The sequence below is a fragment of the Hemitrygon akajei genome, chromosome 11 (assembly GCF_048418815.1).
Source record: "Hemitrygon akajei chromosome 11, sHemAka1.3, whole genome shotgun sequence".
Taxonomy (NCBI): domain Eukaryota; kingdom Metazoa; phylum Chordata; class Chondrichthyes; order Myliobatiformes; family Dasyatidae; genus Hemitrygon; species Hemitrygon akajei.
Genome location: NC_133134.1, coordinates 31,838,929 through 31,859,738, shown reverse-complemented (window position 1 = coordinate 31,859,738; position 20,810 = coordinate 31,838,929). Strand labels below are relative to the sequence as shown.

The following is a 20,810-nucleotide window of genomic DNA, read 5'->3' as shown; positions in this document are numbered from 1 at the left end:
GACTACAGCCTATTTTATCATGTGCCTCCAAGTACCCTGAGACATCCTTCATAATTGACTCCAACATCCTTTAAAAAAGGCCAGATTAACTGGTCTATAGTATCCTTCTTCTCCCTCTCTCCCTTCTTGAAGAGCCGAGTGACATTTGCAATTTTCCAGTCTTCTAGAATCATTTCAGAGTCTAGTGTTTCTCGGAACATAATTACTAATGCCTCCACAATCTCTCAGCTACCTCTTCCAGAACCCTGGGGTGTACACCATCTGGTCCAGGTGACTTACCTACCTCCAGACCTTTCAATTTCCCAAGAACCTTTTTCCTAATAATGGTAACTTCACACACTTCATGACCCTGACGTCTGGAGCTTCCACTATACTGCTAGTGTCTTCCACAGAGAACGCTGATGGAAAATACTTTTTCAGTTTGTCCGCCATTTCATTGTCCTCTAATACTTCCTCTCCAGCACCAATTTCCAGCAGGCTGATATCCATTCTCACCCCTCCTTTACACTTTATGTACCTGAAGAAACTTTTGGTATCCTCTTTAATATTCTTGTGGACATCCTCAATATACCCAATAGCCATTATAGAATCAATGGAAGAGCACCACAAACAACCCAGAGATCCAGTGTGTGAAAGACAGCAAACTGTGCAAATACAAAAAGAAAAAAGAAAAAATAACAATAATAAAATTATCAAGAATATGAGATAAATGAAAAGTCCTTGAAAGTGAATCCAATTTTTGTAAAATCAGTCAGTGAAGTCATCCTCTTTGGCTCAAGAGCCAGATGGTTGAGGGGTAGTAACTGTTTTTGAACCCATTGGTGTGAGTCCTGAGGCTCCTGTACCTTCATCCTGATGGCAGCTTAGAAAAGAGGTCATAACCTAGTGATGGGGCTCTCTGATGATGCTTGCTGCTTACCTGTGACAATGCTCTATGTAGATGTGCTCAAAATGGTGAGGAATTCAAGGATCCAATTGCACAAGGAGGTATTAAGGCCAAGGTCTTGAAGCTTATTGATTAGTTTTGAGTGGATGATATATTGAATGCCAAGCTGTATGCATCTTTGTTGTCCAGATATTCCAGATTTGAGTTAAGAGTCAATGAAATGACATCTGTTGCGGACTGTTCTGCCTGTAGGCAAATCACAGCCCAGTTCTCAGGCAGGAGTTGATGTTTAATCACCAACCTCTCAAAACACTTCATCACTTTAGTTGAGGCATTTTACAACATTCATCTTAGGTACCAGTATGATTGAAACCTGCTTGAGGCAGTTGAGTACCTCAGACTGCCAAAGTGAGAGATTAAAGATCTCGGTGAGCACTCGAGCCAGTTGATGAGCATAGGTCTTTAGTACTTGGCCAGGTACCCCATCTGGACTCAACTTGATATCCTCCAAAACCAAATGATCAGGACATCAATCTTCATATAAATCTTCAGATACATCCCAGATTACCCTTTTAAAAATCCATCTGGAGATATGGGAACCTTTCCTCTGATTCACATATATTCCCATTGTACAGATAATGGGAAAACAATGATCCCAACTGTTGTATCGTTATACAGTTCCCAATTACACACACTTGTTCTATCTTCAAATACCAGCATAAGATCTATAGCAGAAACAGTGTTATTGAATAGGTTTTTCCTTGTACTCCAACTGAAGCACATAAAACACTTTTCTTCCAGAAAGTCTTCCACCATCATCACATTCACATTTGTGTCACAACGACGCCACATTAGTACTCTAAGCATTGAAATCTCCACATCATATGACCTTCTATTTTCTATTTCCACCCACACTTTCCAAAATATCAGGCGCAAAACTTCCACAAAGGTTATAAAAATTATTTTCAGTACTTTACTATTCTTTCCCCAAATTTCAACCACAATTGAGGAATAAACTACAATTTCCACAATTCTATGTACTATCCCATTTCAACAGAAGTTAGCCACTGCTGCTCCTCCCATTTTCTGATTGTGTCTTATAGGAACATAACCTTGTACTGTAAACTTAGACAAGATTTCAACCAGGTTTTCTCTACACATATAACATCAGGTTCATTTGGTAAATCTTCAATAAATTAGTTAACAAACTTCTAGCATTCCATTGTAAGATTTAAAAAACCATTAACAGCCCTCTTTTGAAGTCTGAAAATTGTTCACTCATCCCTGTAAAGCATAGTTTATAACTTCTAGAGTTGCAGTTCTTAATATAATTTTAATTTCTTCTGTCCTACTTTTGTTTGTGCTGTACAATTTACCACATCGGCTAAGAAGTGACGAACTTTAGTTTATCAACAACCAACAACTCCTTTGTTATACAAACATGCACTTTACACAATGACTTTAATTTATCTGTATTCTGGATCCTAATAGGTCACGTTGATACTCTTTTCTGTACTTTCTGCGGGACCTCTGCATATGATGTGCCCATTACCACTTGAACACGCTGCACTTCCACAGCTTTCTTATATACAGGACACCCTACTTTAGCAGAGCTTTATTCTTCTCCACAGTATCTACTGCTTTAGCAATTCTCAACAATTGCTATAATCATGTTCTCCACCACATCTACCACACTGCCTTTTACCCTTACACACAGCCGCTTCACGAACACAGAAAACTCCTCAGGGAGGGTGGCACATAGCCTTGCTCCATATAACTCATATAACCTAAATTAAGTCTATACAACACCATTTTTCCATCAAATTTAATCAACACCGATAAGCTATCTGTTCTTCGTCCAACACAAATTCTTTTTCAACATTGAGCATCCACAACTTTCACTCAATTATTTTAAATTTTGTTCATAGAAACCTCGAGAGGCATCTTAGCGGATACTCTCCAAAGCCACTGTCGTTCAATACAATTCCTTGGTGCTACTTTCCTTTCTCCCACAGCTTTTAACTCCAAAGTTTTCTCACGTTGCTTACTATCTTTACAAAACATTAAGAGTGTATCATCTCTTAAAGGTTATGCACCTACAATATCTCCTAATGATTTTTCCAAATCCTTTGTTAATCTGATTGGACTGATAGAAGAAACTTAAGAGAACCTTAAACTCTTCCTTCCTTTTATTTAGAGCCTGTCTACTGCCTTCATCACTGGACAATAAGCCACTACAATCCGTGATTTGCCACTTAACCTTCCTTTCCCAGAATCCTGCCACTCACCTTCCTCCATACAACTTCTAATCATCCAATACCATCACTTGCTCACTACCTCCATCAACTCCTGCCATCTCTACCCTCTTTCCTGCTTGAGAGCAACTCCCAACAGCAGGCTCAGTCCTTTGCTACAACCCCATTTCTCTAACAAACTCCGCCAGATTCTGGCTGTATGTACAGCCTCAGGTCCTGCTCTGTGCTCTAGGTCAGCCAAAAATCCACCCATGCTTTGAATTTATTCTCTACATTCAATTTGAATACAAAACCAGTTCTCATGACTTTTGTTGGAAGTGGCATAAAATGTTCCTAATTGTTTAAACAATCAAAACTATAGAAAAGGCAAGATAGAATATAACTTTAACACCAAGCCATATACAACAGCATTTCAATGTTCAGCTTCTCACTGAAATGTGAGAAAATTCTTATTTATTGCTAAACAATGCTTTCACTAAAAATTAAGCTTACACTATTACTCCAGCTTTCCTTATGAACTGAATGGACTAACCTACACTTCTGGCTTTGACTTTGCACTGTTAACAATTCTTTTTGATTGGGTAATGAGATATTTAATATTGCTTTTCCTATTCTCACAGGGCCATGATGCTCTATAGAGAGCTTGATACCAACATGATCTAGTAACAGCAATATCCTACGAAAAAGCTCAAACCAAGGGCAGATCTAAAGAACCCGTGCCATCTTCTGCTAGATTGGGAGCCATCATAGCCGATGAATTTCTTAACTGGATACTCAGTTTTTGGGTATTGTAGCTGGTTCTTTCTGATCACTTTGGATCTTTTTGGCAGAATAGATCGATATGAAAAACACATGAATGTATGCAACCAAAAATGTGCAAAGCATCACAAGCAAAGATTTCATTGCCCAATTAAGCAGTGTTTTGGAAGGATATGAAGCAATCTGTTTCACAAATCAGGAAGGAAGTTGCCAGATAAACTGGATACTGTTTGGATCGCTCAAGCTGCAGTCTTCACGCATTACCCAAGCATTTCAGTCAATATGTTTAATGGCAACCTGTAGCAATGTACTTTGAAAGTTCCTAGAGGAGACGTTTCATTTCTGGTCTCTAGCAACGAGTGTGTTTGAATATAATCCAACAACTCCTTACACTTCAGCAAATTTGGTTTGACGGAAGTCAGTGTAAATCAAATGTGAGGCAGTGATTTCAACCACCAACTGGTACTTGTAAATGTCCAAGATCGAATGCTTCCCTTGCCTTGGCCAACAACTTACAAAGCCAGTAAATAACTAGAAATTGTTAAGAGTATAAAATGCCAGGGATCATCACTTACATTTTTTGTTATGGGTAAATTGATCACCAGTATAACTTGCCTGTTTCTTTGTTCATTTTTGGCATACATACAGTATTTTTAACATGCTGTACCCTTTTCTAAAAAAGTGAACATATTCTTTAAAAATTGACTTACTTCACGTGATCTTAGAAATGCCATTGTGCTAATCTTGCATTAACCAGTGAAGGAATGTTCATATTTAGAATAAACTAAACACTATAATAATACCCTTATTACATGCTGATAATAGAAATGAGGAACAAACAGAAAACCTCTTGGGGTCCATGGAGCTAGAGGAAGGGGTTCCAGGACAAAATGAGGGAAGGCTGGAATGGGACCAGGAAGGTTCATCCTTGGAATAATCTGGGATATTTGTTCCAGTAAACACTCCTAGGTTTGCCAAAGGGTGGGAAAATCGGCATAGCTGTAGGGATAAAAGAAAGGAGAAGTATTTTGAGGTACAGCAATGTAACAGGAAATTATTATAAATAGAGAACTTACTGAATTGTACACACTGGATTAAATAATCATTTTATTGTTTGCCTGCTTAAGTCCTGCTATAATTAAGATACTACCTTTGGAGAAAGACTAATAAAACTTGAGAGACTCATGAGTTCTACAGTGTAAGTGTTACATAGGCAGAATATGTCCATTTACAAATGAGAAAAACACAAAGATATAATGAATTATATTTATTTGAATAAACATTTATGTATGGATTAATACTGTGAGAGCACAATGAACTTAAAATGTAGGGGTAACAAAGGTTTCATTACATTAATATCTGTAACATATTGCAGTAAGATGAATAGCAGACAAAATAAATTGTGAACTGTCCAGTTGTGTGAACATCAATAATTTATAAAGAAATGAATAGGGTTGAGCTTTCCAGTCTGAGCTATTAGGCGGTTAGTTAATTAAGGACACCACAGCAAATAACTCTAATATTGTGTGCACAAGATTTAAGATGAACAACAATTGTGCACTTCATCTTATTCTTTTTCATCTTATAGTGCACAACTTAACTAAGAAATTGATAGTCTAAGAACTAGTTTGGAAATAGAAGCTATTCTGACTGACTGACATGCTCATTACTAGTTGTCTGGCCATGCAGAGTGTTCTACTCAACAGTGGAGGTGAAAAAGTAAGATTAAACTGAATCTTCTCACTTCACTAACACATGATGCATCCTCCTGGAGATCTTATTGGTTTTGATTTTAGACTTAGAATAATTTGCCATTAGTATTTAAGTAAATTTGAAACAGAGTTCAGAATCCATACATGCACAGTTAAATATGGAAATAACAAAACATGTTATTTCTCTGCTTTTGGATCAGGATTTCATTAATACAGTCAGCATTGAAATGCAAATAAGATCCAAACCTTACTGTACATATCCATCAGCTTTCCATAAAAATACCAGGTTTTTACAACTAGTACATTAAAAAGTTAACATAAAAGGCATGATGGATCTTAAGACTAACAGTTTTTCTGGGAATGAAAATTAAACCTAAGTTTGTAGTTTCCTTTGGTTAAGAGTATAATTATTGTCATTATTTAAAAAATTGGAAGTTAGTAATTTTGTCCTAAAGCTTTTTATGGTTTGTATTATAATCCTATCCCTTTTCACTTTATTTTTGTATATGATTTTTACACTGACACATTTCATTAATTGGGATAGATTAACTGATTAAAAATACTGAACAGCTAAGTTTTATTCAAAAGTGCATGAGCTGTATCAGCACTGAATGACAAGTGTCGCTCCCTCAGTGTTGACCATTAAGGGGAAGCCAATGTTGTACCCTTCTTTCCGGTCAAATTGAGGCCTGGAACATTAACAAAGGCTTAAATAATCTGCCGGTCGTGTGCTGTTATCAAAAGGTCAAATCAAAGTATGTTTGAAGGCCATTTTAATACACATTTCACCCATTACTTTTTGAAAGTAGCAAATGATTTTAAGTCTCTATGAAAATCACTGACTGGCAATGCTGGAAATTTAAAATAAAACCAAAATATACTGGAGACACTCAGCTGACTAGGCATCATCTGTGTAAAGAGAAACAGTTCAATTTTCAAGTCCAGGAAATGTTCAGTTTCTTTTCCCCCCACAGAATCTACCTGACTGCTGAATGCAGCATTTTCTATTTTGTTAAGTGTTTTATTCAGTTGGTTTTCAACAATTTACAATTACTTGGAAGAAAAGCTGAATGTCCAATACTGTGAAACAAGATCAACAATAAAATATTTCAATGTATAAACATAATCCTGTGGAATACATGGGAAAGCATTAGCAAATGAATATGCATGATTGGCTGAAGAAAAATGAATATGGTGAAAATGCTGTGATTAGTTCTGAACCTGAGAAACTGTTCCTGATGGAGCAGCCTTGTCTTTTCCATCAGACTGCTTAGGCCGTGGAGTCTGTGAAGGGTTTTGGTTGGGTTGCCGATGCCACTTTGTGAATGGAAACACACTAGACAAACACAGATGCAAACATTACCTTTTCTCATTTAGAAACAAAACTGTACTGTGAGTCAAAACATTGCAAATATTGTTTGATTTTGTTATTGGATATCAATAATTGAAAAAAAGGCCACTGAAGTTTCTGGATTCATTATAATATTAAAACTATAAGAGCAAAGTAATACATGCAATCACATCTTTTTCAATTCTACTGATTTAATTGTAAAACTGAAACTGAGAAAATGATTTTACCATGGAAAATATACAGTGTGTGAAACATTACAAGGGAGAGGGTGTTCTTGAGCAGTTAGGTATGTGGACAGAGGATTGGCAAATGACTTTCAATCCAGGTAAATGTGAGGTATCATACTTTGGGAGATCAAGTTAGTGAAGCACTTATAATGCTAGGGCCCTTGGAGGAGTTGTGGAACAGAGGAACCTAGGATTACAAGGGTACTGTTTGCTGAAAGTGGCGTCATAGGAAGGCAAGGTTGTGAAAAAGGGGTTTGCCACGCTGACCTTCACTGAATGTAGGAGTTAGGAAGTTATGTTGCAGTTATACAAGATATCAGTGCACTTGGAGACTTGTATACAGTTTTGGTCATCCTGTTGGAGGAAAGAAGTAACTACATTAGAAAGAAAGATTTACCAGGATGTTGACTAGATGGTGAGGGGTTGGGGGGAGGAGTTACAATTAGAGGTTTCTTAGACTAGGATTTTATTCCCTGGAATATAGGAGGTTGTAAGGGTGACCTGATGAGGTACATAAGGGGCATAAACAGGATGATAGCATATACTTGTTTTTCCCCATGGAGGGGCTGGTAAAAGCTATGACATGGGTTTAAGCTCAGAAGCAAGAGACAGCTACATTAGCAACACTTAAGAGCCATTTAAGTAAGTGCGTAGAGGAGAGGTTCGGGGCTAAAGGCCAAACATAGGAGGATGGGATGAACTCGGCTTGGACACGTACTTTCACATGCATGAATTCAATTTAAAATAGTCTGGTACTGATTTTGATTCTGGCAAAGTAGTTTAATTAAACTTAATAATGATATTTATTCTGATGAATAGCTGAAGCAAACCAAAAATAGTTACCACCAGTACCTGTTAACAGGCCAGCCTTTCACCCAAACACTTGCGACTTAAAGTAGTTCGTAACATACCTTTTCTTGGATTCCTGAGGTACGATGGAGGTTTCTAGTAAATTCTTGTACATCTGTGATTTTAGGTAACGTGGATAAGAATCCTGCGGGAGCAATATCAACAAGAAATCATATTGGTACAATCTGTAGCTTCAATCAGCACTGTGTGACTGCACCTTTATCCTCTGCGCCAAACACACATCTTCGCTTTCAATTTAATTTTTAATGGATGATCATCACCATTTTGGAGATTATAACTGCTAAATTCTTTTAACTATACTAAAAGGAAATGGCTTTCAACGATGACCTTGACTGACCCAAGTGTAATTGTGGCTGCATTTACCAGGAGTCAAAAAGCACTCTAGGTTTGACCTATGTCAGTAGTGTCAGCTAACAATACTCAATTGTGTCATGGACTTTGCACTCCTCCAGATGGAATCTTGTGCCTAAACGTGCACAGGAATATTACTGACATTCAGATGCCAGCCAAACTTACCTGCCTCGCAGCTAAAACACATGTTTTCAGTAAATATTATAAAACAAAATTGCCACTGGTCATTCATTCAGTATTTGGTGGCAAGTTTATCAGCAAGAAACCACCTTTCATAGTGCACTCGGATGATTTTGGTTAAACTATATCAGCTGCAGATTATTGGATAAATAAAGGCGTACATTCCTGTAAAAATTACTTAAAATTAACCACTATAAATCTGTATGAAGTCTTGACTGAAGGTCTATAATACCAAGTCATCATATCTATTGCTGCTGATATTCACATTGGAAATGGTTAATATACTTTGGAAAAGCAGGATGAGAGTCACTGGAACGTGTAACATTAGGGGGAGCCACTCTGCAGCTATGAGAGAAAATATTGTCCAACTACAAATAACAAACAACCAATACTCAACAATTCCTTTATTATCTTTACATTCCATCAAGATGTTTAATTATGTTCCTTGAGAAAATTCTAAGTTACTTTTGAAAGAATTATGATAGATTAACCATTTTTAAAAGACAAAATAAGATAAAATCTAGATCATTTATCATTAAGGCCTTGAGATAATTCTGCTGTATTACTTATTCATTTAAAATAACGCAAGACCGAAGGACAGAGGAGCAGAATTGGGCCATTCAGCCCATCGAGTCTATCCACCAATTGATCAAGACTGATTTATTTTCCCTTAACACCATTCTCCCATCTTCTCCTAGATGCTTAGTTACGTATGAAAAAACGTGTTTACTTTTGGAAGAATTGTGATATTTTAACCATTATTAAGAAAAAAGATAATTTATGACTAAAGCCTTGGGATAATTTTGGTGCATTATTATGCAATTAAAAGATCACAAGGCAGAGGAGCAGAATTACAAAGTTCAGCCCATCAAGTCTGCTCCACTACTTGATCAAGGCTGAACTTTCAATAGAATTTATCCCCACCTGCTTATTAAGATATTATGATTTTCAGTCCGGAGAATTGAAACCATAGCTAGCCAGTGAAAAGGGAGAAATGCAACACTATGTCAATCTTTTCTACATTTCTCTTCCTTTCTGACACATTTTCCATTTTATTTCACTGCCACTTTACATTTGAACCCGTTTCATTAATCATTTTGTCTCTGTTAATACGAGAGTCAGATTTTCTCCACTTCCAATTCTACTGTCGGTGGGTAATTCGCATGACAAAATGTATTCAGTATGTTCTATGTTTTTTATTCAGAACAGAAATAACAACAAATCACTAGAATTATAACCAAGGATGAAATACTGAAGTTTTGCTGCCGAGGTATTCAAGGAAGTTTCTTGGACGCCATTCACCGGTGCATTTCTGTCATCTGGCGCCTGTTCAATCATTCAATCTGATTAAATAAATCTTTTAAATCTATGCCCTTACTTTCATAGTCTATCTCATAAATTATATGCTTTCTGGATTCCACTTTTTAGGCTTTGATGTAAATTTATGGGGTATACACCAATGTCTTGGTGATCTGGGAGTAGGAGGCTAAAATCGTACACGTAGAAAGCACTTTCAAGATGTAAAAGTAATAATAATTATCTTAAAAAAGTACGATAGCTAGATCTTACTATATCCACAAAATCCATTATTGTGGGAATGCAACAATATCTTCCATTTGCTCAGTTGGCAAACATTGCCTTTAAATTACAACCCAAATTATACCCCATAAATTTAAATTACAAATCCCAACAAGAACAAAATTCTAAGGACAGTTTGGATCTCCAAGAGTTATCTTCATACCGTACTGTCCATCCCATCTAGGGGCTGCACTACTTCAGCTCTCATCTACATTATTCACTTCTGGAGAGTCCTAGGGTGACTGGAAATTCAAAGATTAAGACCACTTTGTCAATGTTGTGAATGGAGGCCTAAACCGTTACATGGAAAGCGTTAACATTGCGATCACGGAAATATCCCGATACAAGGTTGTTGCACTATGTCCCACACACCCCATCCCTTAGGGCAACACCACAGAAATCTTCACACTTGCCTGAAAGGACGCACAGAACCCCCGCGAGCCCTGGGACCAGCGGCAGTGCCAGACTGTCCTTCGCGGTTGCAGCTCGGACTGGTTGCCTCTCCGTCTGGTACGGAACCCCTTTGCCCAAGAATGGAAAGGCCTACAAAAGTCGTGCATAGAGCCCAGTCTATCGCAGGAAAAGCCCTCCTCACCACCGAGCACATCTACAAGGCGCGTTGCCACAAGAAAGCAGCATCTATCATCGAGGATATCACCCACCACGAAGGCTGTGCTCTCTTCTCACTGCTGCCATTGGGCAGGTGGTACAGGATCTTAGATCCTACAGCACCAGGTTCAGGAACAGTTATTACCCTTCAACCGTCAAAATACTGAACCAGCGCGGATAACTTCACTCACTTCAACACTGAACTAAATCCACAACCTTTGGACTCACTTTCAAGGACTCCACAGCTCACGTTCTCAGTATTACTTACTTACTCATGATCATTTTTTCTGTATTTACACAGTTTTCAATGATTCTTTTGTATTTATTTGTTTTGACTGTGAACGCCTGCAAAGAAAGCAAATGTCAGTGTAACACGTACCTTGATAATAAACTTATTTTGAACTTTGGAGTACCTGGTAAATGTGTTCAATGTGCTTAGCTGGTCCCATCTGCTTGCGCTTTAGGTTATAGATAATAATGGTATTGTAGTCTGTCTAGACAGGTCCCTTTGCTGCCATGTGACATACCTGGCAGTGTTTTTTACTTCTTTTAACTAAGGCCAGTGCCAGGGAAGTACCGAGTGCAATCTCCATTGCGGTGAATATATAGAACCACCCAAACATCTGTGCAGCACACATTCACCATTGTTACCTAATTCTAGTGCTTCCATGGGACGATGCTATGATAATGCTTCAACATCAGTAACTGAATTACAGGACGGCAGGAAATAACAAACAATAATTAAGATCTCTTATTTCAGCATTATTGTTCTCTCCACTAAACCAACAACTACAGTAAATAATATTAATCTTTTATCTGTATTGCTCTCTTTGAGGGGTGGAATTATCCCATTGCCAACATTCCAGACTACAGTCAGCTACAGTCCATACTCTACTACAATTTTATGCCAGCCTTTTAAGTTAATGTTAATTTCTTAAATGTACACTGTTGTGCTAAAATTCCACATGAATACTTACAATATTAAGTGGAAAACTAAAAAAAAGAGGCTGGAAATCTGAGATGAACACAGTTGTTTGTTAACTTTAGGCCTGGACCCTTCATCAGAACTGGGAAATGATTGGTTTCCCAGTTCTGCTTAAGTGTTGAAATGTTAACTGCTTCTCTTTCTACAGATGTTGCCTGACCTGCTGTGTGTTCCTGGCATTCTCCTGTTTTCTATTTCAAACCTGTGCCTATTATTGTTCAAAAGAAACAAAAGACAAATGTTTTATTGGAAAAAGTCAGAAAGCAGATAAAATATTAGATTTTGCACAGAATTCAGTTACTGGTGCATAGACACTTGTAAATTTAGTTCTACTTATTTAAAAAATTACTGTTTTGCACTTGTTATTATAAAGGAAAACTCTACTCTGTGAGCAAGGAATCTCATTTTACCCTGGTATAAATGATAATAAACTAATCTAAATCAAAAGACTGCGTGTTGTCTTCGTGGACTTTAGCACAGCCTCTGACAAGGTCCCACATGGGAGGTTGGTTCAGAAGGTTCAGTCGCTTGGCATTTAAGGTGAGGCAGTAAAATGGATTAGACACTGGCTTCGCAGAAATCAGAGAGTGGCAGTAAATCGTTGGCTCGCCAACTGGATGCCTGTGACAAGTGGTGTGTTCCAGGGATCAGTGCTGGGTCCACTGTCGTTTATCATCTATATCAGTAATCTGGATGATAATGTGGTAAACTGGAACAGCAAAGCTGCACTAAGATCGGGGTTGTAGTGGACAGTGAGGAAGACTTTCAAAGCTTGCAGTCGGTTCTGGACTAATGGGAAAAATGTGCTGAAAAATGTTAGACAGAATTTAATGCAAACAAGGGTGAGATGTTGCACTTTGGGATACACGTCAGGATAGATCTTACACAGCGAGAAGCAAGGCACTGAGGAATGCAGTAGAACAGAGAGATCTAGGAATATAGATCCATAATTCCTTGAGAGTGGCGTCACAGGCAGATAGGGTTGTAATGAAAGCTTTTGGTACGTGGCCTTCATAAATCAAAGAATTGGGTACAGGAGTTGGGATGTTATGCTGAAGTTGTATAAGATGTTGGTGAGGCCCATTTAGGAGCATTGTGAGCAGTTTTGGTCACCCACCTGCAGGAAAGATGTCAATGAGATTGAAAGAGTGCAGAGAAAATTCACACGGATTTTGCCAGGACTTGAGGCCCTGAATAATAGGGAATGCTTGAATAGGTTAGGACTTTATTCCCTAGAGCACTGGGGAATGAGGGGAGATTTTGACAGAGGCTTACAAAATTGAGGGGTATAGACAGGGTAAAAGCAAGCAGGTTTTTGTCCCCACTGAGGTTGAGTGAGACTAGAACTAGAGGTTAAGGGTCAAGGGTGAAATGTTTAAGGGGAACATGAGGGGAAACTTCTTCAGAGGGTGGTGAGAGTATTGAACAAGCTGCCAGCAGAAGTGGTGGATGTGTGTTCGATTTCAACATTTAAGAAAAATTTGGTTAGGTACATGGATGAAGGGGTATGGAGGGAGGACTATGGGCTGGGTGCAGGTCGATGGGACTAGGCATATTAATATTTCAGCACAGACTAGATGGGCTGTTGGGCCCATTTCTGTGCTGCAGGGTTCTATGACTCTACAGCTCCAAGACCAACTATTGTTCTTTCTGTACGAAATTTTGAAAAAGAACATTTTTTTAATTTAAGGAAGAAATTACATGACAATTACTAATTACTAATTACTAATCTGAAATATAATGAAATATAATGTTGTCCTTCTACATTGTCTCAACTCTGTTACTGTTCAACTTAATGTAAGGCCACTACCCACAACCCTTGCTTCTACTTGCTTACGTATCATAATATTCACAACACATCTATTTCAGGTAGATCATGAATGCTTTAAGTGGGACAGCATCATATAATAAATAAATTTATTAAATGTGAGAACGTTGAGTTTTAGTGTCAGTCCTGATTTAATTACATATGATCACTGACCACTCACCTTTTTCATTAGCATATAAATATGCATCTGTGCATCTTCAAAGATATAGCGATGAGGCATTTGTAATCCATTAAGTGTTTTCTCCATTGTTTTACTGTCAATATTCACCCATTTACTGGCACCTGCTGCAAGAAACTGTCTGCAAATGAAAATCTTGTATCAATGATTCAGGCGATCAGAAGATCAATATTCCAAAAGTCCAGAGCTAATTTACATGAAAAAAAATGCACCTACCTGCACCGTGATCGTCGAGGTAAATCTCCTCGCCAATAGACCTCACTGCTTTATTGCAGAGCACATAAAGGGCAGGAAAAATGTTGAATCTTTGTGCTGTAGCTCACAGCTTGCCAGCTTGTGGGTTAGCACCAAGACCGACAGTGCTAAGCTAACCATGTTCTATAAAATCGGTCATTCCGAGTCAACAAAATGTTATGTTTTTATTATGATGCCTCTGTTTCATTGTGCAACTGAGATATTCTACTGACAAGGTCATTGTATAGCAGTACAGTATGCTCATACTTCTGGTCATTATCTCCTTAGAATATGCTGATAGCATTTGCCATACTGCAATGGATCTGAACAGGTTGTGTTGCTTGGGTCGATTAATACATAATTGGTGTATTTGGCAGAATGTAAACCGCAACCCTGATCAAACTATGCATCATTTAACAACATTCTCCCTCCGTACAAATTAGACAGCGACATGCAGAAACACTGCCTCACTTTACAAGCATTACCCTGGTCAACCAGCTTCAAAATGGATCAAAGGATGAGATCCCTAACAAAGATGATGCAGCTACAGTACATCTGATATAATATACCAGGTAGTCTTATTAGGCCTTATGATCCCTAAAATAATTTTCCTATTTGATTTGTAACTTTTATCTGGAATAAAATTGATCATAACACGTTCAAATGCCGAAGAGCTTCTCCACAATGTGACCTGTCATGGGCTTCATTCTAATTTAGCCGAACTTCTGGTTATATTTGATTGCACTGGAATGCTATCATCTTTTGCCGAGTTGGACGGCAAATTGAAGGAGTGGTGTTGCTGAATTATTTCTGCAACATTCACTGTGGTTTTTGGGTGGAAATTGGCAGCACGAACATAGATTTCTCCAACTTCCAGCATTTTCTCCCTCCTCCCCTCTCTCCTTTTCCATTCCCCATTCGAGATCCCCTCTTACCCCTTCTTCTCAGTTGCCCATCACTCCTCTCATGTCCCTCCTCTTTCCCTTTCTCCCATGGCCCACTCTCCTCTCCTATCAGATTCCTCCTTCAGCCCTTTTACTTTTTCCACCTATCACCTCCCAGCTTCTCACTTCATCCCCCTGACCCACCTACCTCCCACTCATCTGGCTTCACCTGCCACCTTCCATCTCGTAACTCCATCCCTTCCCTCCTGCCCCCACATCCCCCATTCATATTCTGGCTTGTTCCCCTTCCTTTCCAGTCCTGATGAAGGGTCTCGGGCTGAAATATCAACTATTTATTTTATTTGGAGATACAATATGGAACAGCACATTCGGACAAATGCCCTGCACCGTCCAGTAGCCTACCTATTTAACCATAACCTAATCACAAGACACTTTACTATGACTAATTAACCGGCTAACCAGTACATCTTTGGACTGTGTGAGGAAATCTGAGCATCTTCAGGAAACCCACCGAGAGGTTACAAACTCCTTACAGACGGTGCCAGAATTGAACTCTGAATTCCAGAACACCCTGAGCTGTAACAGTGTTGTGCTAACCACTACGTTAGCGCTGTACCCACTTATTTCCCTTTATAGATGCTGTCTGACCTGCTGAGTTCCTCCAGAAATGTGTGTGTTACACTGGATTTCCAGCACCTGCAGAATCTCTGGTGTCAATGATTCTTCCTGCCCGCTGCTTTATCCTGGACAGATACAAATCCTGCAGTGAGAGTAGACCACAGCCAACGACCTCTTCTGCTGTCTTGAAAGTTCCCTGTAATTTTTGTACATTGTGAGAGGCCACTGCACCAAACCAGATAGTAATTGGTGATGTGAGGATGCTCTCTATGACGGCAGTGTAGAATTGCACCAGTACGTGCTGGGGAAGATGTAATTTTACCAAATGCTGTAAGAGATACATCCTCTGTAGAAGCTTTTCGTTAATGGAGGAGATATTGTTCTCCCACATGAGGCCCTGCAAAATAATGATGTCCAGAACTGAATGCTGAAACGATGCTAACTGTAGAGCAATGGTGAGTGAGTGGAGAGGGGACTCATTTCTCCTGAAGTTGATATGCATCGCCACGGCTTTGAGGGCATTAAGATCCAAGTTATGATTGTGCCAAGATACCAGCTTTTGGTTTTCAATTTGTCACCTCTGGTGATTGGTTCTACGATACTGGTGTCATACGTATACTTTCAGTTTAAAAGATGGATCATTGGAGATGTAGCCATTGGTGTACAGAGAAAATAGAAGAAGGGAGAGAACATACCTTTGGGGCAAACCAGTGTTGACTGAGCAAGATGTGGATATGAGCTTGCTCATGCCCCTGTAGTTACCTTTACTCAACTGTGATACCCATACATCCAATTTTAGTTTCTCCCTCTCAAACTGCAGGGGAATCCCATCATGCTATGATCACTACCTCCTAAGGGTTCCTTTATTTTAAGTTCCCTTATCAAATCTGGTTCATTGCAAACACTGTCTAGAACTGCCATTTCCCTCGTGGGCTCGACCACAAGCTGCTCTAAAAACCATTCTCCAGGCATTTCACAAGTTTCTTCTGGAGATCAATGCCAACCTGATTTTCCCATTCTATCAATATTGACCCACACCCCCCCTCGCCCCTATATGATCATTGTAACATTGCCCTTTTTACAAGCCTTTTCTATCTCCCACTGTAACTTGCATCCCACTTTCTAGCTATTATTCAGAGTCCTATATACAACTCCCATCAGGGCCTTTTTACCCTTGTAACTTTTTAACTCTACCCACAGCAATTATACATCTTCTGATCCTGTATAATTTCTTTCTAAGAATATGATTTCAATTTTACCAACAGCATCATTCCCCACCCCAACCCCTGCTCACCAGCCTATCTTTTTGAAAGGATGTGTATCTCAATGTTTAGCTCCCAACTGTGATTTTTTTCCAAGCACGATGATGCGTACAATATCACACCCGCTGAATCTTAACTCCACTAAGCTCAGCTATCTTATTTCATATATTGTGCGCAACCATATATAACAACTTCAGTCTTGTATTCAACACACCTCTCCTTAATTTTGTCTCTATGTTATCTGAAGTTAATTTCTTCAAACTTTCTCAACTTTATTCTGGATACTTCAGTGACCTCCCTTGAACTCTCCTTCCCTTTTGCTTTATCCATACTTTTCCAAGCTGTTGAGCCTTTTCCCTCTTATCTAGTTTAAAGCCTTATTCACAGCCCTAGTTCTGTGATTCACTGGGACCCTGGTCTCACCGTGGTTCAGGTGAAGCCCATCCTATCAAAACAGCTCACTCCTTTCCCAATACTGGTGCCATTGTCCCATGAATTCAAACCAACTTCTCCCACACCACTCTTTGAGCTACACAGTTAACTCTGACCTTGTGCCAATTTGCACGTGCTTGGGTAACAATTCCGTGATTATTAGCTGTTTGATTCTGTATTAAAATTTAGTGTCTGGCTGCTCAAATTCTCTCAGCAGAACATCTTTACTTGTTCTTCATATGTCAATGGTACCCACATGGACTTTTCTGCTGTCTTGATAGTTTCCTGTACCCACAGCTGACTCCTTCCCCTCCTGCCCAAGTTCCTCTGCAGGCCAGATGAGATGTCCCAAACCCAGGTAGCAGGCAGACAACACAGCCTTCGTGACTCATGGTCCTTGCGATGTGGAATTGCATCTGTTCCGCTGACTACACTATCCCCAATTACAACTACATTTCCTTTCTCGCCCCAACCTTCTGTGTCAAAAACACTGACAAGATATGCCTATGAAGCAAAAATAATCACACATCAGCTTCATAAAACACAAAAGATTCTGCAGATGCTGGAAATACCAAGTAACACACAAAAAAAATGCTGGAGGCACTTAGCAGTTCAGGCAGCATCCATAGAGGGGAATAAAGAGATATCATATTGGGCTGAACCCCTAATCCTTGGGCTGAAACATTAACTCTTTATTCCTCTCTATCAATGCAGTCTGACCTGCTGAGTTCCTCCAGCATTTTGTGTGTAGCTCATCAGCCTTCTTTTTTCTCTCTGCAGGCATCCAACATTTAGTTGGATATTGGGACTATACAGTGGCATGCAAAAGTTTGGGCATCCCTGGTCAAAATTTCTGTTACTGTGAATAATTAAGTGAGTAGAAGATGAACTGATCTCCAAAAGTCATGAAGTTAAAGATGAAACATTCTTTTCAACATTTTAAGCAAGATTAGTGTGTTATTTTTGTTTTCTACAATTTTAGAGTGTAAAAAGGAAAGGAGCACCATGCAAAAGTTAGGGCAGCCCAAGAGATTTGAGCTCTCAGATAACTTTTACTAAGGTCTCAGACCTTAATTAGCTTGTTAGGGCTATGGCTTGTTCACAATCATCGTTAGGAAAGTCCAGGTTATGCAAATTTCAAAGCTTAATAAATACCCTGACTCCTCAAACCTCGTCCCAACAATCAGCAGCCATGGGCTCCTCTAAGCAGCTGCCTAAAATTAAAATAATTGATGCTCACAAAGCAGAAGGCTATAAGAAGATAGCAAAGCATTTTCAGGTAGCTGTTTCCTCAGTTTGTAATGTAATTAAGAAATGGCAGTTAACAGGAATAGTGGAGCTCAAGTTGAGGTCTGGAAGACCAAGAAAACTTTCCTAGAGAACTGCTCGTAGGATTGCTAAAAAGGCAAATCAAAACCTCCGTTCGACTGCAAAAGACCTTCAGGAAGATTTAGCAGACTTTGGAGTGGTGGTGCACTGTTCTACTGTGCAGCAACACCTGCACAAATATGACCTTGATGGAAGAGTCATCAGAAGAAAACCTTTCCTGCGCCCTCACCAAAAAATTCAGTGTCAGAAGTTTGCAAAGAAACATCTAAACAAGCCTGATGTATTTTGGAAACAAGTCCTGTGGACTGATGAAGTTAAAATAGAGCTTTTTGGCTACAATGAGCAAAGGTATGTTTGGTGATAAAAGGGTGCAGAATTTCATGAAAAGAACACCTCTCCAACTGTTAAGCACGGGGGTGGATTGATCAGGCTTTGGGCTTGTGTTGCAGCCAGTGGCATGGGGAACATTTCACTGGTAGAGGGAAGAATGAATTCAATTAAATACCAGCAAATTCTGGAAGCAAACATCACACCGCCTGTGAAAAAGCTGAAGATGAAAAGAGGATGGCTTCTACAACAGGATAATGATCCTAAACACACCTCAGAATCCACAGTGGACTACTTCAAGAGGCGCAAGCTGAAGGTTTTGCCATGGCCCTCACAGTCCCCCGACCTAAACATCATCGAAGTCTGTGGATAGATCTCAAAAGAGCAGTGCACGCAAGACGGTCCAAGAATCTCACAGAACTAGAAGCCTTTTTCAAGGAAGAATGGGTGAAAATCCCCCAAACAAGAATTGAAAGACTCTTAGCTGGCTACAGAAAGTGTTTACAAGCTGTGATACTTGCCAAAGGGGGTGTTACTAAGTACTGACCATGCAGGGTGTCCAAACTTTTGCTTTGGTCCCTTTTCCTTTTTTGTTATTTTGAAACTGTAAAAGATGGAAATAAAAAGTAACCTTGCTTAAAATATTAAAGAAATGTGTCATCTTTAACTTTATGCCTTTTTGAAATCAGGTCGTCTTTTACTTGCTTAGTTATCCACAGTAACAGAAATTTTGACCAGGGGTGCCCAAACTTCTGCATGCCACTGTAATTCAGATTCGAAAGATATGAATGACTTTATGGGAAGACTACCGACATTAATTCAGCAATTGCCTGACATGTAATTTATTTCACGAGATGATCATGGCTATAGTATAATTAATGTCAGTTTTCAAATCATCCAAAAGTTAGTGGTGATCATTAACTCATGGTAATCCATTCTCTAAATGCTGCTGGAGTTTTTAAGATTAATAATGATGAATGCCAAGAACACATCATTATTATTCCAGTAATATTTCTGGTCAATACACAATGAAGTAAACAACTTGTAGCAAACCGCAACTACTTTGTCATATCTAATATCCCACAACACCAATTGCTATTGCACATCAGTTGTTACCTTCCTGCTTTCTACAAACTTAATAACTATGATGACAGGTTCCACATATCTTTATAATATTTGAACTGCAAGGGCACCAATGTATTTTCCTTAGGGGTTCAGAATTTAATTTTAGGCCCAGCTAAATTTTAATTTGTCTTCTATCAGTTTGAATGTCACAATGACAAGCCTGCAACTGGTGGTGCGTGCACTTACAAGTCATCTACTGCCTTTTATTTAGACAAAGCAATAAACATTTGGTTGAACAATTCCCTTCATGGGCAGCAGTTTCTCTTTCTGAGGGATCTTCCCTTAATTCTAGCTAATGGACATTTGGGAGCCCTGTGGTTGGAGTGTTAGAAAACACAGTCATGGTCAAGTAACAAATTATAACAAAGATAGTTGGTTTTTGGAAGCCATTTAACATTGGTATTAGGTCCCTCATTAATGGATATATAAAGGTTGAAGACCCATCTAGGGAAACTATTGACCCAAGCTCTAGGAAGCAAAATTTATATGTTAAAACTGGGGATGGAGCTAGTCCCACTCCATAGAAATTGTAAATAGGATCACAATTACTTCCCTCCTTTTTGGCTCCACTGTTGTAGAACAATGCTGGCACCTTATCAAGATGTCTAATATTGGACTTTCCAGGTAGGGACACTGCAAGAATTTGTAAATGGGCCTTTACAAATGTTTATTCCAATGCAACACTCTCAAGAATGACAAAACAGGTGTAAAGTCTAGAATTTAACACATTGTACCAAAATTCAAGTATTTCCTAACCAGAACAACAAAAATTGGGATCAAGTTTTTTGCCCCTGAGGTAGCTATTTTGA

At 39.0% G+C, this 20,810-nt stretch overlaps 1 protein-coding gene across 1 annotated transcript in view; it reads right to left on the bottom strand.

Annotated features, from left to right (window-relative positions):
• The window catches only part of rgs11 (regulator of G protein signaling 11), a 136,250-nt gene that overhangs the window by 6,137 nt on the left and 109,303 nt on the right, over nt 1–20,810 (bottom strand). The window contains exons 15-18 of the mRNA XM_073060567.1: nt 13,752–13,890; nt 8,102–8,184; nt 6,834–6,948; nt 4,748–4,899 (exon numbers count right to left, since the gene is read on the bottom strand). Of these exons, the coding sequence (XP_072916668.1) occupies nt 4,748–4,899; nt 6,834–6,948; nt 8,102–8,184; nt 13,752–13,890 (489 nt within the window). The remainder of the gene's footprint in view (nt 1–4,747; nt 4,900–6,833; nt 6,949–8,101; nt 8,185–13,751; nt 13,891–20,810) is intronic.